The following is an 18,550-nucleotide window of genomic DNA, read 5'->3' as shown; positions in this document are numbered from 1 at the left end:
TAACATGTTCTCTTTTCCAGGTAATTAACATCCATGTAAAAGAGGCTTAGGTATATTCTGCATAAAGTTTTACACTTTCCCCTCCTTTCACTGTTTGCAAGCCCCTCCCCCCAATAAAACCCCAAACCCTCTGAATGGACTTCTGAGTTGGCAACAGTGAAAGAATTGTATGGAGGCCCAAATCCATGATGACAAGAATCATAACTAAAGTGGGTGATACAGTGTTAGTTGAGCTATGAATAATTGGTTCAGACACTCTAGAAAGCAATTTACAAATGTTACTAAACCATGCATATCCTTTGACCTGGAGATACCAAAGAAATCAAAGAAACAGGAAAAGGACCCCTATATTTATAGCAGCTCTTTTCATAGCAGCAAAGAACTAGAAACTAAGGAGTGTCCCATCAAACGGGAAATGGGAATAAACTGTGGCATATGAATATAATGGAATACTATTGTGCCATAAGAAATGAAGAAAGATGGTTTCTTTTTTTTGTTTCAAAATTTAGTATTTAATTTTTCCAAATTACACAGAAAATATTTTTTTACATTCATTTTTAAAAATTTTGAATTCCAAAATTTTCCCTCTCTTCTTCACCTCCTCCCTCCTTTAGAAGGTGAGCAATTTGATATAGATTATATCTGTATAGTCATGCAAAAGATATTTCCAAATTAGTCATGTTGTGAAAGAAAACACAGACCAAAAAAACCTCCAAGAAAAATGAAAGAAAAAAGTATGCTTCAATCTGCATTCAGACTCCATCAGTTCTTTCTCTGGAGATGGATAGCATTTTTCATCATAAGTCCTTTGGAATTGTCTTAGATCATTATATTGCTGAGAATAGTTAAGTCATTCACAGTTGATTATCATATAATATTTCTGTTACTATGTATAATGTTTTCCTGGTTCTGCTCACTTTGCATCAGTTCATGTAAGTCTTTCCAGGTTTAAGAAAGATGATTTCAAAGAAACCTAGAAAGAATTGTATGAAGTGAGCAGAACAAGGAGAACTTTACAAATATAACATCGTAAAAACAAACAACTTAGAAATGCCTAAGAATTCTAATAAACACAGTTAACAACTATGATTCCAAAGGACTGATAAAACACGCTACCTACTTCGACCAGAGAGGTAATGGACTCACATTGCAGAATGAAACCTACATTTTCTGATCTAACCAATGGAAGAATTTGTTTTGCATGACTATGCACATTTTTTATAAGTCTTTTGTTTCTCTTTTTTCCTGTGTGTGTACGTGCAGAAGAGGTGGGGGAGAGTTAGAAGTAAGAGAGAAAATATTTTCAATTGATAAATTACATTAAATTTAGAAAATTAATGCAGGTGATATAGAACTATATATGAATTGTTCCAGAACTGGAGATAGGCAGATGTCTTGATTTTCAAAAATAAGGAGGTGGATTCTTCAATACATATAACTAGATCAGCAGGTACATATACTTGGATTTCAGTGAGGAATTTGACAAAGTCTTCCTCATGATATCCTCATGGGCAAGATGGAAAGATGTAACAGTTAGATGTGGACTTGAAACTAGCTGAAAAATTATACTAGTGGTGATTAATTGATTGATCTCAGCCTGGAGGGATGTCTCTAGGGCTGCAAAAATTCTTTATTTCACCTTTTTTCTGTTCATTTTTATCAGTAACTTGTATTTCTCACTATCATATATGTATCTCTAGCACCTTACACATAATAAATGCTTAATAAATGCTTGTTGATTGACTGATTGAAGAAGACATAGTCAATTAAACAAATCCAACAAACATTTATTAGTCACCTATTATGAAGAGGAAGAGGGCAGCTAGCTGGTGCAATGAATAGAGTGCTAGGCTTGGAATCAGGAAGACTCTTCTTCCCAAGTTCAAATCCAGCCTTAGACACTTAGCTGTGTGACACTCAGTAAGTCATTTCACTTTGTTTGCCTCAGTTCCTCATCTATAAAATGAACTGGAGAAGGAAATGGTAAGCCACTCTAGTATCTCTGCCAAGAAAACCCCAAATGAGGTAACAGAGAATCAGACATCACTGAAACAAAGATGAAGAGGAAGAGGAGGGTATGCTGCCTTTGAGAGATTTCAATATATTTTTTTTAATAACTGTAAATTTCTGGGAGGGGACAGCTAGGTGGTGCGGTAGATAGAGCACTGGCCCTGGAGTCAGGAGGACCTGAGTTCAAATCCAGGCTCAGACCATATACTTGACAGTTACTAGCTGTGTGACCCTGGGCAAGTCACTTAACCCCAATTGCCTCGCCAAAAAAAACCAAACAAAAAAACTGTAAACTTCCCTGAAATACAGGTCTATCTAGTTAATATTAACATTTTCCTAGTGTTTTATGACTGTAAATCATAGAATAATATGGTCTCTAAAGAACTGAAAACAGATAAGAGAGAGGCCCATGAGAGGTATAACACATCAAAAACAAGGAATCATGAAGAAGTGGAGTAAAGCATGACATCAAACAAACATATAAGCAAAAGCAAGTGAAGGTTAATTGATGGACAATTCATCACCTGGCCCAACTAGGTGGTACAGTGGATAGAGAGCGGGGCCTGGGGTAAGAAAGGCCAGAGTTCAAATATGACCTTGGATACTTAATAACTGTGTGACCCTGGGCAAGTCACTTAATGTCCTTTTGCCTCAGTTTCCTCATCTGTAAAATGAGGATAATAACATCACTTACCCTGAAAGGTTGTTTTTGAGGATTAAGATAATAACTGTAAAGTGCTTAGTACAGTGCCTGGCACATAGTAAGCATTATATAAATATTATCTATTATTATTTGCTACACCAATATCCTTGTAATGATAGGAGAAAACAAACAGCAGGTTAGGTGGATCTCCTGTGGCAAACATATGGGAAGACGTGGACAAGAACAACACAGGAGGGGCAGGCATGGATGGGTAGCCACCAGCATCATTGGAGATGTGAGATCATCGATTCAATTACATATCTGTACTAGGTGCTGGAGGCAGAAATATAAAAAGTGAAGTCTTTGCCCTCAAGGAGCTTACATCTTTCTAGATGGCATGCTTACCAGGCTTATAAATACCATGAAGCCTGGGGAGACTGAAAAATAATTGGATGAGAAAATCAGAATCCAAAAAGATTTCAACAGTCAACGAACATTTATTAACCACATACAATGTGCTAGGCACTGTGATGAACACTGTAATGATAGCACAAATCTACTAAGATAAAATTTAACACACACACAGGTAGAAGTCCTACATTTGAGTTTATAAGAATATCAACTGGGGAAGAGAGATTGAATAATGAAAAAGATCTGAGGATTTTAGTGTCCTGAAACCTCATAATCAGGCAATAGTACTATTTTAATAGAAACATAGTGTCCAGAATGAGAGAGGTTATTGTTGCTCAGTATTCTATGCCAAACTTTTTAGGAAGAACATTGATTAAGTGGAGGGTGACCAGAAGAGGGCTACCAAGAATACAAGGAGACTAAAAGACACACCATCTAAAAATAGATAGAAAGAACTGGGGATTTTAGCTAGGATAAGCAGAGATTAGTAGATGACATTAGAGCTACCTTCAAGTATTTAAAGGATTGTTATGTGTAAGAGTGATTAGAAACCGTGTATGTCTCCTGAGTGGGCAGAACTAGGTAGGGCCAGAGCATGGAAGTTACAGGGAGGTAGATCATTGGACTGTAGATTTAGAGCTTGAAAAGACCTTAGAGGTCACTGAATCTAGCTCTCCTCATGTTATAGATGATCCAGCCGAAAGATTAAGTAGCTCACATAACTGTTAAATATCAGAGGCAGAACTTTTTAATTCTAAGTCTAGTGCTCTCTCTACTATTCCACACTGCCTCTTCCCCAAATTTCACCTGTATTTAAGGAAAAAATTTCCTAACAATTAGATGAATCTAAAAGAATGGGATGTCTCAGGAGGTATTCTTGAAGTATAATCTGGATGACTCCTGGTCAGGGATATGGGAGAAAGGGTTGCTACTCAAGCATAATGGTAGCTTACATTTACATACCACTTTTAAGTTTTCTAAAGTGCTTATGATCGTATTTAATCTTTATAATAACCCTGATGTGGGATATGTAGATGTTGTTTCTGCATCAGAGGTTGGATTCAGAGAAATAGTTTTATTGTTATTATTATTATTTCCACAAAAAGCCAAGTGGAAACCTTAAGGAATGCAGTCTGGGGACTAGGTAGAAGTTGAACAAAGGGAGTTATATTAGAATAAGAAAACACTCTCGGTGGTGAATAGACTAACCAGCTGAAAACCAGTTCTGAGGTTAACATAAAAAGGGGTGTTCCCAAGTAAGGGTCGGGGTCACAGAATTGTGGGTAGTGGGAGATGTAATTAGGGGCGGAGGCTCACATGGGGAAATTAGGTGCTTCAGATAGGCTGTAACCTCTATAGTACCTGGTGAATGGGGAAACAGAGGAAGGAAATTGGAGTGGGGAATAGAGAATAAAAAGGTATGCATTTGTCGACACTTGTGCTCCCACATGCCTGCTCTTACACACGCGGGATGCCTGGCCTTCCCAGGTCATTAATCAAGCTTCTTCCTGACTCAACAATGGTTCCATGGAATTCATAATGTTGATATAGATAACCCCTGAGGTACATGCTACTATTATCCTCATTTTGCAGATGAGGAAATTGAGGTTAAGTGATTTGCCCAAGCTCTCATAGTTAATAAATATGTGTGGGAAAAGAGGATTTGAACTGAGGCCTCCTTTATTCCAGCAACTCCATCTAATAGGCCAAGCTGCCTCTGTAGTATGGATTTGACTAGATGATTTCTGAGGTTTCTTCCAACTTTGAAATTCTGTGATTGCTTCTATAGTAGAGACACAGAAATGTAAAAGATGGCAGAGCCCTCCACACTTCCCTAGGCCTTCTACACTTTGACTAGATGACAGTTCATCTGAAAAAGATCTTGGGCTTTTAGCAGATTGGAATTGCCACTTGAGCTACCACTGAAAACATGGCAGCCAAAACTGCTAAATGTCATCTTAGGCTACATTGAGAGGCCTAGTGTCCAGAATGAGGAAAGAGATAGTTTTACTGTGCTCTGCCAGTCAGACCCCATTTGGAGCACTGTGCTCAGTTCTGGGCACCACATTTTAGGAGGGATATTAATAAGCTAGAGAACATACAGGAGAATGCTGAGGGCCTTGAAATCATTCCATGAGGATTACTGAAGGAACTGAGAATATTATTTGAAAGACTCAGTGGGGAATAGCTAGACTATGTCTTCTAGCTCTAAATCTATGGTTCTGTGTCTGTCACATTGGAAAAAGATGAGTCTTGTTTTGCTCAGCCACAAAGGGCAGAAAGAGGAGCAATGGGTAGAGTCGGCAACAGAAACCATCTGAAAGTGCAATGAGTCATTTTGGAAGGCAGTGGGTTACCTCTTAATAGAGAGTGAAGTTTAAGCAAAGGCTCTATGACCACTTGTTGGTATATGGCCAAGTGACTTCTTGTTGAAATACAGGGTGGACTATATGGCTTCAAGTCAAGGTTTGGAGTTACAAGATAAGGACTTAGGTCAGGCGTGGGGATGTGGCCTCAAGGCCACATGTAGCTCTCTAGGTGCTCAAGTGCCACACTTTGACTGAATCTAAACTTCACAGAACAAATCCCCTTAATAAAAGGATTTGTTCTGTAAAACTTGGACTCAGTCAAAAGGCCACACCCAAGGACCTAGAGGGCCACAGGTTCCCCACCCCAACTTAGGTCTTGGCTTTGCCTTATTGTGTGACCTTGGGCAAGTCACTTCACTTCTTTGAAATTTAGTTTCCTCATGTGTAAAAAAGTCATACAAGTAATATTATTCCCCATCACCCAAAGTTGTTGCCAAGGCTAAATGAGCTAATTTATGTAAAACACTTTATAAATCATGAAGTGCTATGCAAATGTCAGCAATTTTTATAATAACTTATATTGCTATTCTAACTGATGCCTCAAGAAACTTTTTGAAGATGGTTATTCTAGTCACAAAGATTTCCATACAAAGAGATTACATGATCTCCCTTGTTAGCTTAGTACATTCCAGAATGTAATTTTTACTGTTAGAAAATTGTTCTCAAATATCTCTCCCTGTAACTTGAAATGAATAAGAATCCAGTGAGATGATAATTGGATTGAAATGCTTTACTTCTCCTGTGTGTCCCATGACATCCAGCATGGTATAATCACAACTCACACTTACAATGCCTTTCAGAGTTCAAAAAACACGCTATTCACAGACACCCTGTGAAGTATCTCATAGATATATCATTGGATCTCCCATTAAGATGAGCTTAAATTACTTGTCTATGGTACACTACTAATGCCTTAGATTTGAACTGAGGTTTCTTGATGCAGACTCCAGAGCTTTTTGCATAAAGTCATCTGCATTTGAAATTAATTTTCCCTCAAGTATCTTAGATGTTATTCATACTCTTCTTAAAATTTGGTTAAACCTTATATAGTACATATATTGCAACAAGGTTAGTGTTGTGCTGGTAAGTGTATAACAACCAGCTCTCTAGAGAAAAAATGTACAAACACATTTTTTAAGTGGAATTTGTATTATTAACATTTTCCCACTACTTTCTTCAGTCTGGACAATAAGAAAAACAATACGTCAAGCTCTGATTTATGGCCTTTGCAGATTTCTGAGGGAGGAGTAAATACTCACATTGGAAATTTAACATTTGTCTCTATAGACCTTATTAGAGCTGGCTTCAGTATAGCCCTGAACTGAGACTAGCATGGGGCTTATATTGATCATTTTTTACCAATTACCTAAATAATGGAGTAAAGAATAAATCAGTTAAGGTAGCTGATGTTGCCAGACTGGGGAGATGGGCCTGGTTAGGACCAAGTTTTAAAATCAGGGGTAGAATTTAAAGCAAAGAAATCTTGGAAGATTAGAAAATTAGTTTTCCCTGGCACCCAGTACACTGTTTTGCATGCAGGAGGTGCTTACTAATTGTGGAATTCAACTGCCCTGATCGAAACAAAACAAAGAAAGCACACCTAGGACACCTAGGAAGGAAAAACAGAAGGCATAAGCTAGTCTCGTAGATAAATGGTGACCCTGAGTCCATGTTAAACTACTGTCACATCAAAGATTGTTACTGGATGCAGTGTATAATGTTAGAAACCACAAAGTAGTTTTCCTCTCATACACAGCAGAGAGGAAGATCAACAGCTGGCAGTAGAGAGAACTGAGATGGGTCTTTGAAAAGAATCATGAAGATCAAAACATTAGGAAAGACTGAGAAAGGTGAGAGGGTAATTTAATAATAGCATTCAAATGTATGAAAGATTCTCATACAGAGGAAGGAGAACAATTGTTCAGGTTATCTTCTGGGAATGGAAATGCAAATATGCATCAATTAAGGCTAGTTACAAAGAAAAAAATTTACTGACAGTAAGAAATATTAAGAGAGGTAGCATGGGGCTAGTGGATAGGGATAGATAAGATAGCCTCCCCCTCAAAAAGAACTAGGTTCAAATCTTGCCTCTGATACATGCTGGCTATGTTAGCTACCCTTAGCCAGGGGCAGAACTGGATTGAAATGTTGGGAAATATTTACCAAATAAGAAGATAATACAACATACATAATGTTAATTTGTGGTTTTCGAAGTCATTCTGTGCCTGCAGGGACCTTTTTCTATTTGAGTTTTATACCACTGCTCTAGGTAACTCTCAGAGTAGGTATAGAACTACACTCACTGCTAAAGGTGTCTTCACACTGGAAGTTCTCAATGAAGTCACAGGTCTGATGTGAGAGAGACCGAGAGACAGAGATTGAGATAAAGACAGACAGACACTGAGCTGGGTTGCCAGGGCAAATTGTAAATCTCCAACCGTTTTAAAAAAGCACAAATTATCATCTGCCAGGATATATAAGTGTAGAAATGCCTAACAGTAAATAGATCAGGGGTGGGGAACCTGCAGCCTCGACAAGGCCACATATGGCTCTCAAGATCCTCAAGTGTGCCCTTTGACTGAATCCAAACTTCACAAAACAAATCCTTGGGATTTGGATTCAGTCAAAAGGCTGCACTTGAGGACCTAGAGGGCCATATGTGGCCTCAAGGCCACAGGTTCCCCACCCCTGGACTAGATAAAATTAACATTTAACATTTCTGTTTGACTAACATTTTTGACTGACTAGATAAAATTAACATTAATATTTCTATAATCAGTGAGATGATACCACCATCCCCATTCTTGACCTCACTATGCTTCTAAAAGCAGCTGATCCAAAATGGAATACTTGTTGCTTTTCATTTCAGCAACTATGAGAAATCTCAAAGAGGATATTCTGCTCTCACCAAAGACAGGAATCCCCCTCCTGCCCAAATCCACCACGGTGGGTAAACCCAAGGAGAAAGGCCCCTCTCTCTCACAGAAGGACCTATGTAAAGCTGTCTGTTTTCTACTTGAGGCTCACCCGGATATCCGCTTCTCCTGCACTGACAAGATTCTGACACTGTAAGTTGTAGCCTCCTTCCCAAGTGGCAAGAATGAGCTGGCGTAGAAACAAAAAAGAAAAGATTAATAAAACAGCAGAAAGTGAGTCTAAACAGAATCATTTATTCATATTTTCTATTGGCATTTATTCAGGAAACTGACCAGAAGGTGGGCTCATGCCAATTCATTCTTAAACAGATACTATCAAAGGACTTGATCATTGCTTTTGAACCAAATTCATCGATTGTATTACATGCTATCTGCTACATCAAACTTGTAACAATCTACACTGTTCAATAACTTATAATTTTGGCTGACATTGGGTAGAAGTGTATTTTATATATGTTTAGAAATTCTCCAGCCCTGTTTTCATCAGTCTCTTATTCATCAGAATTATCTCTTGCATGAAAATTTCAGGATGCTTAACTTAAACATCAAAATCAACTTTTTTCTTCTGCCTTGAAAAGCTAGTAAAAACCCTTTTTTTTCCTTTCTACTATTGCAGAGGTTTAAAATACATTTTACTAATTTATAAATTGATTGAGTGTGGGTTACAGAGCAGTTATGCTTGGAATATACTTAGTATACTGGATTGCCTATAAGAAATAGTCTCCAGATTTGTTCGAAAATCTGTCTAGTTTTTAATCTGACATGCCTTTGGTGAAACAACCCTTCCTTCTCCACACCCCACCCCTCCCACTTCTTGGATATGCATCTATTTTAGTTAGTTGTCATCCAAAGAAAGTGATCTCCCCAGCCAGTGCCTGACAAGAAACTACTAATTCCAGTTCCCACAGCCAGGTAATAAACTTCTTTTTCTTTTTTTTTTTTTGCATCTTTTTTTCTGTAAGGTTTATCACAGAACACATTTGCAAAACTACTCATTAGTATCTCTGTATGTTTAATTTTTATTTTTTTCTCAATTGCATGTAAACAAAAATTTTTAACATTTAAAAATTTTTTTGAGTTCCATATTCTCTTTTTCTGCCCCCTCCCACTCCTTGAGAAAACAAGCAATTTGATATAGATTATACATGTGCAGTCGTGCAAAAAATTTCTACATTAGTCATGTTGCAAAAGAAAATGCAAACCAAAAAACCCCCGAGAATAATAAAGAAATTTTAAAAAGGATTCTTCAACCTGCATTCAAACTCTATCAGTTTTTTTTCCTCTGGAGATGGATAGCATTCTTCATCATAAGTCCTTCAGAATTGTGTTGTATCATTGTATTCCTAAGAATGGTTAAGTCATTCACAATTGATCATTATACAATATTGCTGTTACTGTGTACAATGTTCTTCTGGTTCTGCTCATTTCACTTTGCATCAGTTCATATAAATCTTCCCAGATTTTTCTGAAAGTATCCCGCTGGTCATTTCTTTTTTTTTTTTTCCTGCTGGTCATTTCTTATAGCACAATAGTATTCCATCATAATCATATACCACAACTTGTTCAGCCATTTCCCAACTGATGGGCATCTCCTCAGTTTCCAATTCTTTGTCACCACAAAAAGGGCTGCTATAAATATTTTTGTATACATAGGTCCTTTTCCTTTTATCTCTTTGGGGGTACGTACCTGGTAGTAATATTACTGGGTCAAAAGGTATGCACAGTTTGATAGCCCTTTGTATATAGTTGCAAATTTCTCTCTAGAAAGGTTGGATCAGTTCACAACTCCACCAACAATGCATTAGTGTCTCTATTTTTCCCACATACCCTCCATTTCCTTTTCTGCCATATTTATTGTTTAGCCATTTTTCAGTCATGTCTAACTCTTTGTGACCCCATTTGGGATTTTCGTAGCAAAGATACTTGAGTGGTTTGCCATTTTCTTCTCCAGCACATTTCACAGATAAGGAAACAGAGGCCAAACAAGTTAAATTGTTTGCCCAGGGTTAGCATCTGAGGCCAGATTTGAACTCAGGAAGAGGAGCCTTTCTGACTCCAGGCCCAGCCCTCTATCCACCTAGCTGTCATATCAGCCAATAGGTGTGAGGTGGTAGCTCACAGTTGTTTTAATTTGCAGTTCTCTAAACAACATTTTTTAGAATTTAGAACTTTTTTTATATGAATGGTGTCTTGTGATCAGATACTTGACAGAGCTATGAAAAAGAAAGGTATTTCAACTCTTTTGTATATCTCCTGAAGATCCCCTTCTTTTGTCTGGATGGATTCCAGACTCATAGACTTTTGATTCAGAGGAATCTAGGTCAGATGGACTTTAGATTTCTCCTTGGATATGGGTGGGCTTGTTTGTTGACTTGTAAAAAGCTGATTCTTTAAAAGATTTGTGATTTCACTGGTGAGATTGCTCCAGTCACTGACAGTATTCATAACTACTCCTCACTTGAGTAAATGATTCAATGAATTGCTGTGGCCCAAAGCCCCCATCATCACCTGACAGCTGTCCTTCTGCTGATAAACTCAGCTAGCCTGGTCCTTCAGTTGTAGACACATAATCTGTTGTCAGGCCTTTGCTTGAAGATGATCAAGCTTGGTAGGACCTGCTGGTACTTGTGTTCTTTGAAAACCCAAAGTGACCTCTAAGGCTTGTCCATAAAATAGAGAGCTAGAGGCCACTAAGATAGCTGGTGTATGGCACTGCTGTCTAGAGCAGGGGTCAGCAAACTGAGCTGCTAGTCTGATAGGGCCCACTCCCAGTTTTTGAACAATTCTCAAGCTAAGAATGGTTTTTACACTTGTAAATAAAGTTTTATTGTATTTGAAAATGTAAAAACCATTCTTAGGGCCATTCAGAAAGCAGGCAGTAGGCCAGGTATGACTACGGAAGGATATAGCCAGGTAGTTAGCCTATGCTTGTCTTAAAGAATTCAAGTGCAAGAAAAGCTGCACACACCTGACACAGAAATAGGTCACTGATCTCTAGTACAATGTATTCAGAGGTTTTCTATTTCCATCACCTGGTGGTAGTAGATGCACAATCATCGCTAGGGCTCAAGAATCTTTGATGGGTTTCTTTCTGGTCCCTGCAACTCATCTGAGCTTTAGATAACAGAAAATATTTGTTCCTAACAATCCTTATTATAACTGTCCTGATTCCTAACCAATCTTCATACAGCTCTTCATCTGCTTCGAATGGTAAAAACAGGATATATGTCTTAAGTTATGGAGCCCAGATGCTCCTGAAATTATTCCTCTCTCTTTGACCTTAGCTTGTTCTTCACTTCAGGGGAGAAAATCAGGGTGGTCATTCTTTTGACATACTAAACGTACTTGGAAGGAGGTAAAAGCAATGCAATGTATGTCTGTTCATAAGACCTTGTGGATAGTTTCTTTTAAATGCCTTGCATTTGGAAAAAAAGAAATTTTCCTGAATTAGTCTGCCAAATGCTATCCATCATCATACCTATTATTTCCCATACTCTCATTGGCTATGCAAATTATCACCCTGAGGAGACCAAATATTGATAAGTGTCCTAGGAGCATAGGAGAGGGAAGTTTTTCAGGTCCCTTTAGGACTTAGTAAAAATTGCATTTTTATCTAGGTGATATTTTTTAGAGAAATACTTATGGTTTAAATTAATATCTTTTCCTCCCAGGATACTGGAACCCAAGGGCTTCAAATATTGGCTTTATAAAAGAAACTTAGCCACATCTACCATCTCAATTGGAGGTGAGCCATCCTTCTCTTGCAAAATAAGAGAGGGCACATCAGCACCTGAGATGGACATCATTTTTTTAAGCACTGAGAGAGAAAAAAGGCTGAAGTTTATTTTATTTGCATAGGTCAAATCAGGGTGGAATACTAGCCCACCCACAGCAAAAGCTAGTGAAAGCAATAGCATTGATTCTTCATACACTTGAGGCCCTATGGCAAGATTCATGGCCTTCTACAACCTACAACCCTATTAAAACTGCTATAAACCGAGAAAGAAACATATATTCAGTATCTGCTATTCGGTTACTACTATTCTCTTTTCCCCTTCTCCCCTTCTCCTAATTCCAGATATTCTTTTCCCACAGAAGCTTCATTTCTGGTCCAGACATTAAATTCTGAATTGTAAGTGATTTTTTAAAAAAATCAGAGTCATGGAGTAGGAGGTTTTCTTAACAGATAAGAGACACAGTCTTCTTCCCTGAAAGAGAAGGAAGAGTTACAGGCAAGTGACCTTGGACCAATAACTGCTCTGGGCCTTTGTCTTTGGGATGGGAGTGAATGGAGGCTCTGTAGCCTTTACTGGTCACCAGTGTAGGAAGCGAACTGCATATCTCGCAATAGGGGAAAAATGAAGGGAAAAGAAGGGAAGAGTTTCTGTGAATATGGGTTGGCAAAAGAAAGAAAAAAAATAAGCAAATAAGAAAAATTAATTACAGGACAGAACAGAGTGTGCTATGAACCATAAAATTTAAAACCAGAAGTGATAAAAAGAAAACAACTGTCAAGGATGATGTGTCCAGTGTGTTCCCATGAAGAGTCAAAGCATAAGTAATCTCTCAGGGACAAATATTAGATTTTTTAAAAGTATAACCCTGGAGAATGTAAGTAATAAAATAGCATTCAATTTGAAGTGGGAGTTACATTTAATTGCTTTTGAGGTTTTTGGGTTTTTTTTTTCATTGCAACTATCTTTGGTTGGCTGCTTCTACTTCTCCAAATCTGACAGAAAATACCTTCAAGGCTCAACTCGATCTCCAACTGCTGCATGAAGAAGCCAGCCCATGGCTCTCAGAACAGGGAGTGGTAGTTTAGAGCTGAAAAGGGCTTTAGAGGTTATCTAGTCTAATTTCCTCATCGAGAAGAGGAACCTGAGTGGGGGAGAGATTAGATGACTTGCCCAAAGCTACAAAAGTCAAGTCCTCTGACTCCAAATGCAGTGCTCTTCCCTCCACTGAGCTGAGCTCTAACTTCTCCAAATCCCCATACTATTTATCTGTACCATTCATTTACACATATTTTGAACCATTTGTTTATATAATACGTATCTGTCCCATATATATGTGTGAATATTCTACACCTACAACTTCTTTAGTGTAGGGAACTCTGAGTGAGAAAACTCCTTTAGCCAGGCAGTCCTACAGACAAGCATTTACAGACTGACAACCAGACATTCTGTGTTAGAAGCAGGGCTGGAACTGGTTCTTTCGAGGCTTTCGAGGCTGGTTCTGTCTGCCAAAGCCCACTCTGCTGCTTCTTTGCACTTTATATATTACTTGGTACTTTTAATGTGTGTTTATCCTGTTTTTCAAATTAGATTGTATGGTCCTTGCTGTCCATAACTTTGTATTATACTTCTATGTAGGAATTAGACCTGTATCTCTTAAGGCACCTATCACAGTATCTTGCACATACTGTACCAAGATTAAGTATATGTTAGTTGAGTGAAAATTTCCTATCTTTTACTTATAAATAATAGTCAATAGTCAGTAAACATTTATTAAGTACCTACTATGTGCCAGGCATTGTGCTAATCACTGGTGACACAAAGAAGGGCAGAAGACAGTCCCTGTCTTCAAAGAGTTCACAATCTAATGGAGGAAGACAACACCTAAAAGGGAGGTGATGAAGTCCTACAGTTAGGGTGGAAAATGATGAGGTGACTGTCCTAGGCATCCCCCTTAAATAGTGGACAATCTGGGAGGATCTCTTAGATGTCCATCCTCTACCTTCTACAATCAAAGGGAGAAAGATGGATTTAAATTTACAAATTCTAGATTTTCCTCTCTCTTCCTACTTTTTTCTCCTCATCTCTCATCTCAGAAATGAGAAATGATCATTTCTATCATGCAGATGTAGGCCCTTTAGTCTTGACTTTGCAGGTTACAGGGTACTACTTAAGTGCTCCCCAGAGTTATAGAACAAGAGAAAGAAAAAAAGAGAGGCAGATGCGAGGAGTCAATATCATACTGACTTCTTGCCAGTATAGTAAGAGGATTCTCACAGAATTTGCTCCTCAACTCAAATTTACATGGGCAGTTTGCATGAAGGCAAGAGAGCTGCTAGAAGCAGTTTTACCTCTGCAAAACTATCCAGCAACTTTGTGGTTGGGTGGAAAAATTGCCACAGCAAAAAATAAAAATAAAAAAAATTAGGCCTTTTCTCCCTCTCTGACCCACCCCAGGCTGTTTTCTACTCTGAGGCTGAACATGGCCAGCTATATCTGCTGAACTGAATGTTGAGGAGCCTGACTTCCTAAGGAATAGTCAGGACTGCTGGGGCCAACCCGAGGGCATTGAGACTGGGGCAAATACTATGAATATGGGGGTAGGGGCACAGCGGTAGTTTTCCATCTAATAAACATTCAATAAGCCAGTTATAATGTGAAAGGAACTGTGCTAGAAGTGTTAGAAGAATGAGGATCTAGCTTGCCCTCAGGGAGTTTATGCTCTAGTAGAGAGATGATGTATATACAAATACAATATGACTTAGTCTGTGCAGCTCAGAAAGAACAAAGAGCTCTTAGAATGTGGCAAGTGAATAGGATAAATTCAATACGTGAGGAATGAGCTTTGGGACAGAGGTTACAAATAGAAAGTGCTCAGAGATTCGGGGGGTAGAAAGTGACTTCTAGCTAGGGGAAGAGGGACTTTATGGAGGAGGTGACATCTGAATGGCCCAGAAGGAAAAGAAGGGTTTCAACAGGTAGAAAAGTAGAAGGAGTGATTTTAGGCCTGTATAAATGCACTGAACTCAGAAAGGGCAAGGAGGTGAATGAAGAACGGTCAATAATCTAATGGGAGATTGAAATTAGAATGTCTGAAAGGGAATAAAGTGAATAAAGGCTGGCAAGAGATAGTAAAGTGTAGGGCAGAAGTTCTTACTTATTGTGTGTATGTGTGTATGATGGACTCCTTTGGAACTCTGGTGAAGTTTATGGATCCCTTCTGAGAATAATGCTTTTAAATGCATAGAATTTTATTATAAAACACATAGAATTACAAAGGAAATTAATTACATTGAACCATAGTTATCAAAAATACTTTGCTAAAAAAATTCATGGACCCCAGGTTAAAAATCCCTGGGGGAGAGGGACTAAATGTCAGGCTAAGGAGTTTGTATTTTATATTGTAGGCAATAGAGACCCACTGAAGCTCTTTTAGCAGGAGAGTGGCATGATCAGATCCTTATATTAGGAAGATTACTTTGGCAAGAATGTGTAAGGTGAATTAGAGAGGGGAAAGACTGGAAAGGAAACTAGGCAGGAGATTATTCTTTTTCAGGAAGTAGTTTCAGTGAGAATGGAAAAGTGATGCATTTGAAAAACACTGGAGGCAGAATCCTCACGATCTGACAGCTGATTGAATATGGGAGGTGAGAGAAGAAGAATCAAAGGTGACAGTGTGGGAGATTGGCTAGTAAGGAGGTGGTACAGTGAGTGTGCAGACTACTCTTTCTAGAAGGTTGGCAGTGAAAGGAAAGAGGATGATAGCTAGAGAAGGTAGCAGAGTCAAGGGAAAAGCTGAGGGGGAGTGGAAGGCATGGTTGGACTGAGTAGCAGATTCATAGAATGAGGGGAAAGAATTAGTAGAGATAGGAACTACTGGATTAAAGATGAGAGATACCCCAACGTTTACACAGATTAAATCAGATTACAATTGTAATCAAAGATGGGGCATGGAGGGTCGGCTATAAGAGTGAACTACTTACTACATGGCAGCAAGAGGAAATGTTTGCACTCAGACTAGCTTTCTTTGTTAATTGTATTTTGAATTCTAGGGTTTAAGGGATCTTCCAAAATGAGGAGTTTTGGAGGGTATGATAGAGGCATCTGGATTGCAGCCTGAGAACAGGTTTTAATATGGAGGTACTGAAGGTGGCAGCAAGGAATGACAAAGACAGAAAAGGGATATCAACTTCACTTACATCCCAAACTGCAGCCTGAACTTCCCTGGCTCCCAGTTTTCTTGGCCCCGTTCTTACCAGAGGAGTAACATGCCCCAGGGGGTTCATTTAAGGCTTTCAGAAGAAGTTCTTGGTGGTATCTGCGTAAAATAATGAATGATTCTGCTGGCAGGACAACCAGTACTTGTTTTTGCCCTCGTAAAAAAAGCCCAAGCCTAGTGCTCTACAAAGGAATGGGAAGTGTGGGATGTCATGGGGGCAGCTAGAAAAGAGCTGAAATGTCTTCTCACACTTCCAGGGGTCAGTCACCAGGCACAGAGATGCCATTGAGCTGGCTTCACAGAGATGCTGGGAATACTTTTCAAGGAAACACTGGGCTGCCCTGAAAGCAAACTGAGCTAGCACTGACTCACTTATCTACACTGTGTAAAGAATGCCTGGGTAAAAAGAATTTAAAGGTCACCCAACAGCACCATTTCAGACCCCTAGTTTTACTGCTATCCTTCCCACCTCCATTTATCCAAAGCAGCTAATGGGGAAGAAATTACAAGATGCAATTCAGCATCTTTCTTCTCTCATCCTTTTTTTTTTAATAGAAGTGAGAATCAGTAGATAAATTGGCATAAAGCAGAAGCAAAAAAAACAAGGAAAAGAATCAATGAGCTCCTGTATGAAATGAACAAACTGAGCATGATTTTTTTTCATCCAAGAATTGAGTTGATGATATATGTGGTAGTTATTTCCCAGGGTTATTGTGAGAATCAAATGAAATCATTTGATTTGTAAGCCTTACTTTTGATTTGTAAACTTTGAAGTACTATACCTAAATGTCAGCTATTCTTCACCATCAGCATAATTATTAATCTGTCAGAAGAAACATCACAGAGTATTAGAACTGAAAAGGATCTCAGAGGCCATCTTGTACAATCCTGGCATTTTATAGGTGAGGAAACTGAAGTCCAAAAGTGTCTTGCTCGAAGTCACATATACACATATATGGATACATTTGCCACATATGTATCCCTAAACAAACTGTACATGCTGGGAAACAATCCTTTGAGCACAACAAGAGTAAAAAGATTCTAAGAGTTATTGTGGACAAGAAGTTTTTTTTTAAAGTGAATAACAAAGCTAAATGAGCCTAAAACATATTAACATTAATTTGCTAATTCATTCATAGATTGATTCATTCATTCAACAGATGGTAGCATGCTAAAGTAGTATTCCCACTCCACTTGACATTATTTGGGTCTTTCTTGCTATACTCTTACCAGTTTTTGGCTCTATATTTTAAAACAAGCATGGAGAACTTTGAGAAGAACAACAAAAATTATTAAAAATTTTAAAACAGAATCTATGAGGACAGGTTAAAAGTGTCAGGACTGCTTCATTCATAAAGAAGAAGCCTAAGTCTTCTGGTTACTAACAGCTCTGAAACTCCATAGCTGTGTGACTGAACGAGTTCCTTCTCTGGGCTTTAACTATATCATCTACAAAATAAGGGTGACAAAGCCTAAAGCAGTAGTGTCAAATTCAAATAGAAATGGAGGTCACTAAGTGCTCCATAAAGATCCCCGCAGGTCACATAATGATTAAGAAAACCACAAATTAATATTGTCTCTGTTTTATTGTATTTTTATTTATTTTGTTAAATATTTCCCAAATACATTTTAATCTGGTTCAGGCTGCACTGGGGAGTGTCCTGGGCTGTATGTGGCTGAGGCAGAAGGTTTGTCACCTCTGGACTGAAGTATCTCTAGCGTCCCTTCCAACTCTAACATTTTATAGTTCTATGAATCCATCACATCTCACAGAACCTTTAAAAGTTGGAAGGGATTTCAACTTGAAATGTGATTAGTAGTCAATCATACTCTGCTTTTAGGACTCCCTCAAAAGAAACCCACTACTTCCTGAGCTCATCTCACTTTTGGACAATTTTCTAATTGTTAGGAAATCATTCCTTATATCAAATATAAATTTTGCTTTTTTTTTTTTTGCAACTTTCACACATTGCTCCTCGCTATGCCACCTAGAGACAAACAGAGCAAGTCTAATCACTGTTCCACAAGATAGTACTTTAAATACTTAAAAACTGCCCTCATGCCCTTTCCCAAGTCTTGTCAGTTGGTAATCTGTTTTGATTAGGACAGGAACAAAAGAAAATGGATCTAAATTACTGCAGGAGAAATAGAATTTAGAGATAAGAAGAACTTCCTGAAGGAGACCTATCATTTGCGGGATGCAACTCTGTGAGAAGGTAAGGGGGCTG

At 38.4% G+C, this 18,550-nt stretch overlaps 1 protein-coding gene across 1 annotated transcript in view; it reads right to left on the bottom strand.

Annotated features, from left to right (window-relative positions):
* The window catches only part of ELOVL2 (ELOVL fatty acid elongase 2), an 89,556-nt gene that overhangs the window by 10,622 nt on the left and 60,384 nt on the right, over window positions 1-18,550 (bottom strand). Inside the window, exon 4 of the mRNA XM_020963043.2 lies at window positions 8,461-8,538. Within this exon, the coding sequence (XP_020818702.1) occupies window positions 8,461-8,538 (78 nt within the window). The remainder of the gene's footprint in view (window positions 1-8,460; window positions 8,539-18,550) is intronic.

Source organism: Phascolarctos cinereus, unplaced genomic scaffold, assembly GCF_003287225.1.
Source record: "Phascolarctos cinereus isolate Bilbo 61053 unplaced genomic scaffold, phaCin_HiC Scaffold_4;HRSCAF=312, whole genome shotgun sequence".
Taxonomy (NCBI): Eukaryota; Metazoa; Chordata; class Mammalia; order Diprotodontia; family Phascolarctidae; genus Phascolarctos; species Phascolarctos cinereus.
Note: the sequence above shows the minus strand (reverse complement) of the source record. Positions and strands in the feature narration are given on the sequence as shown.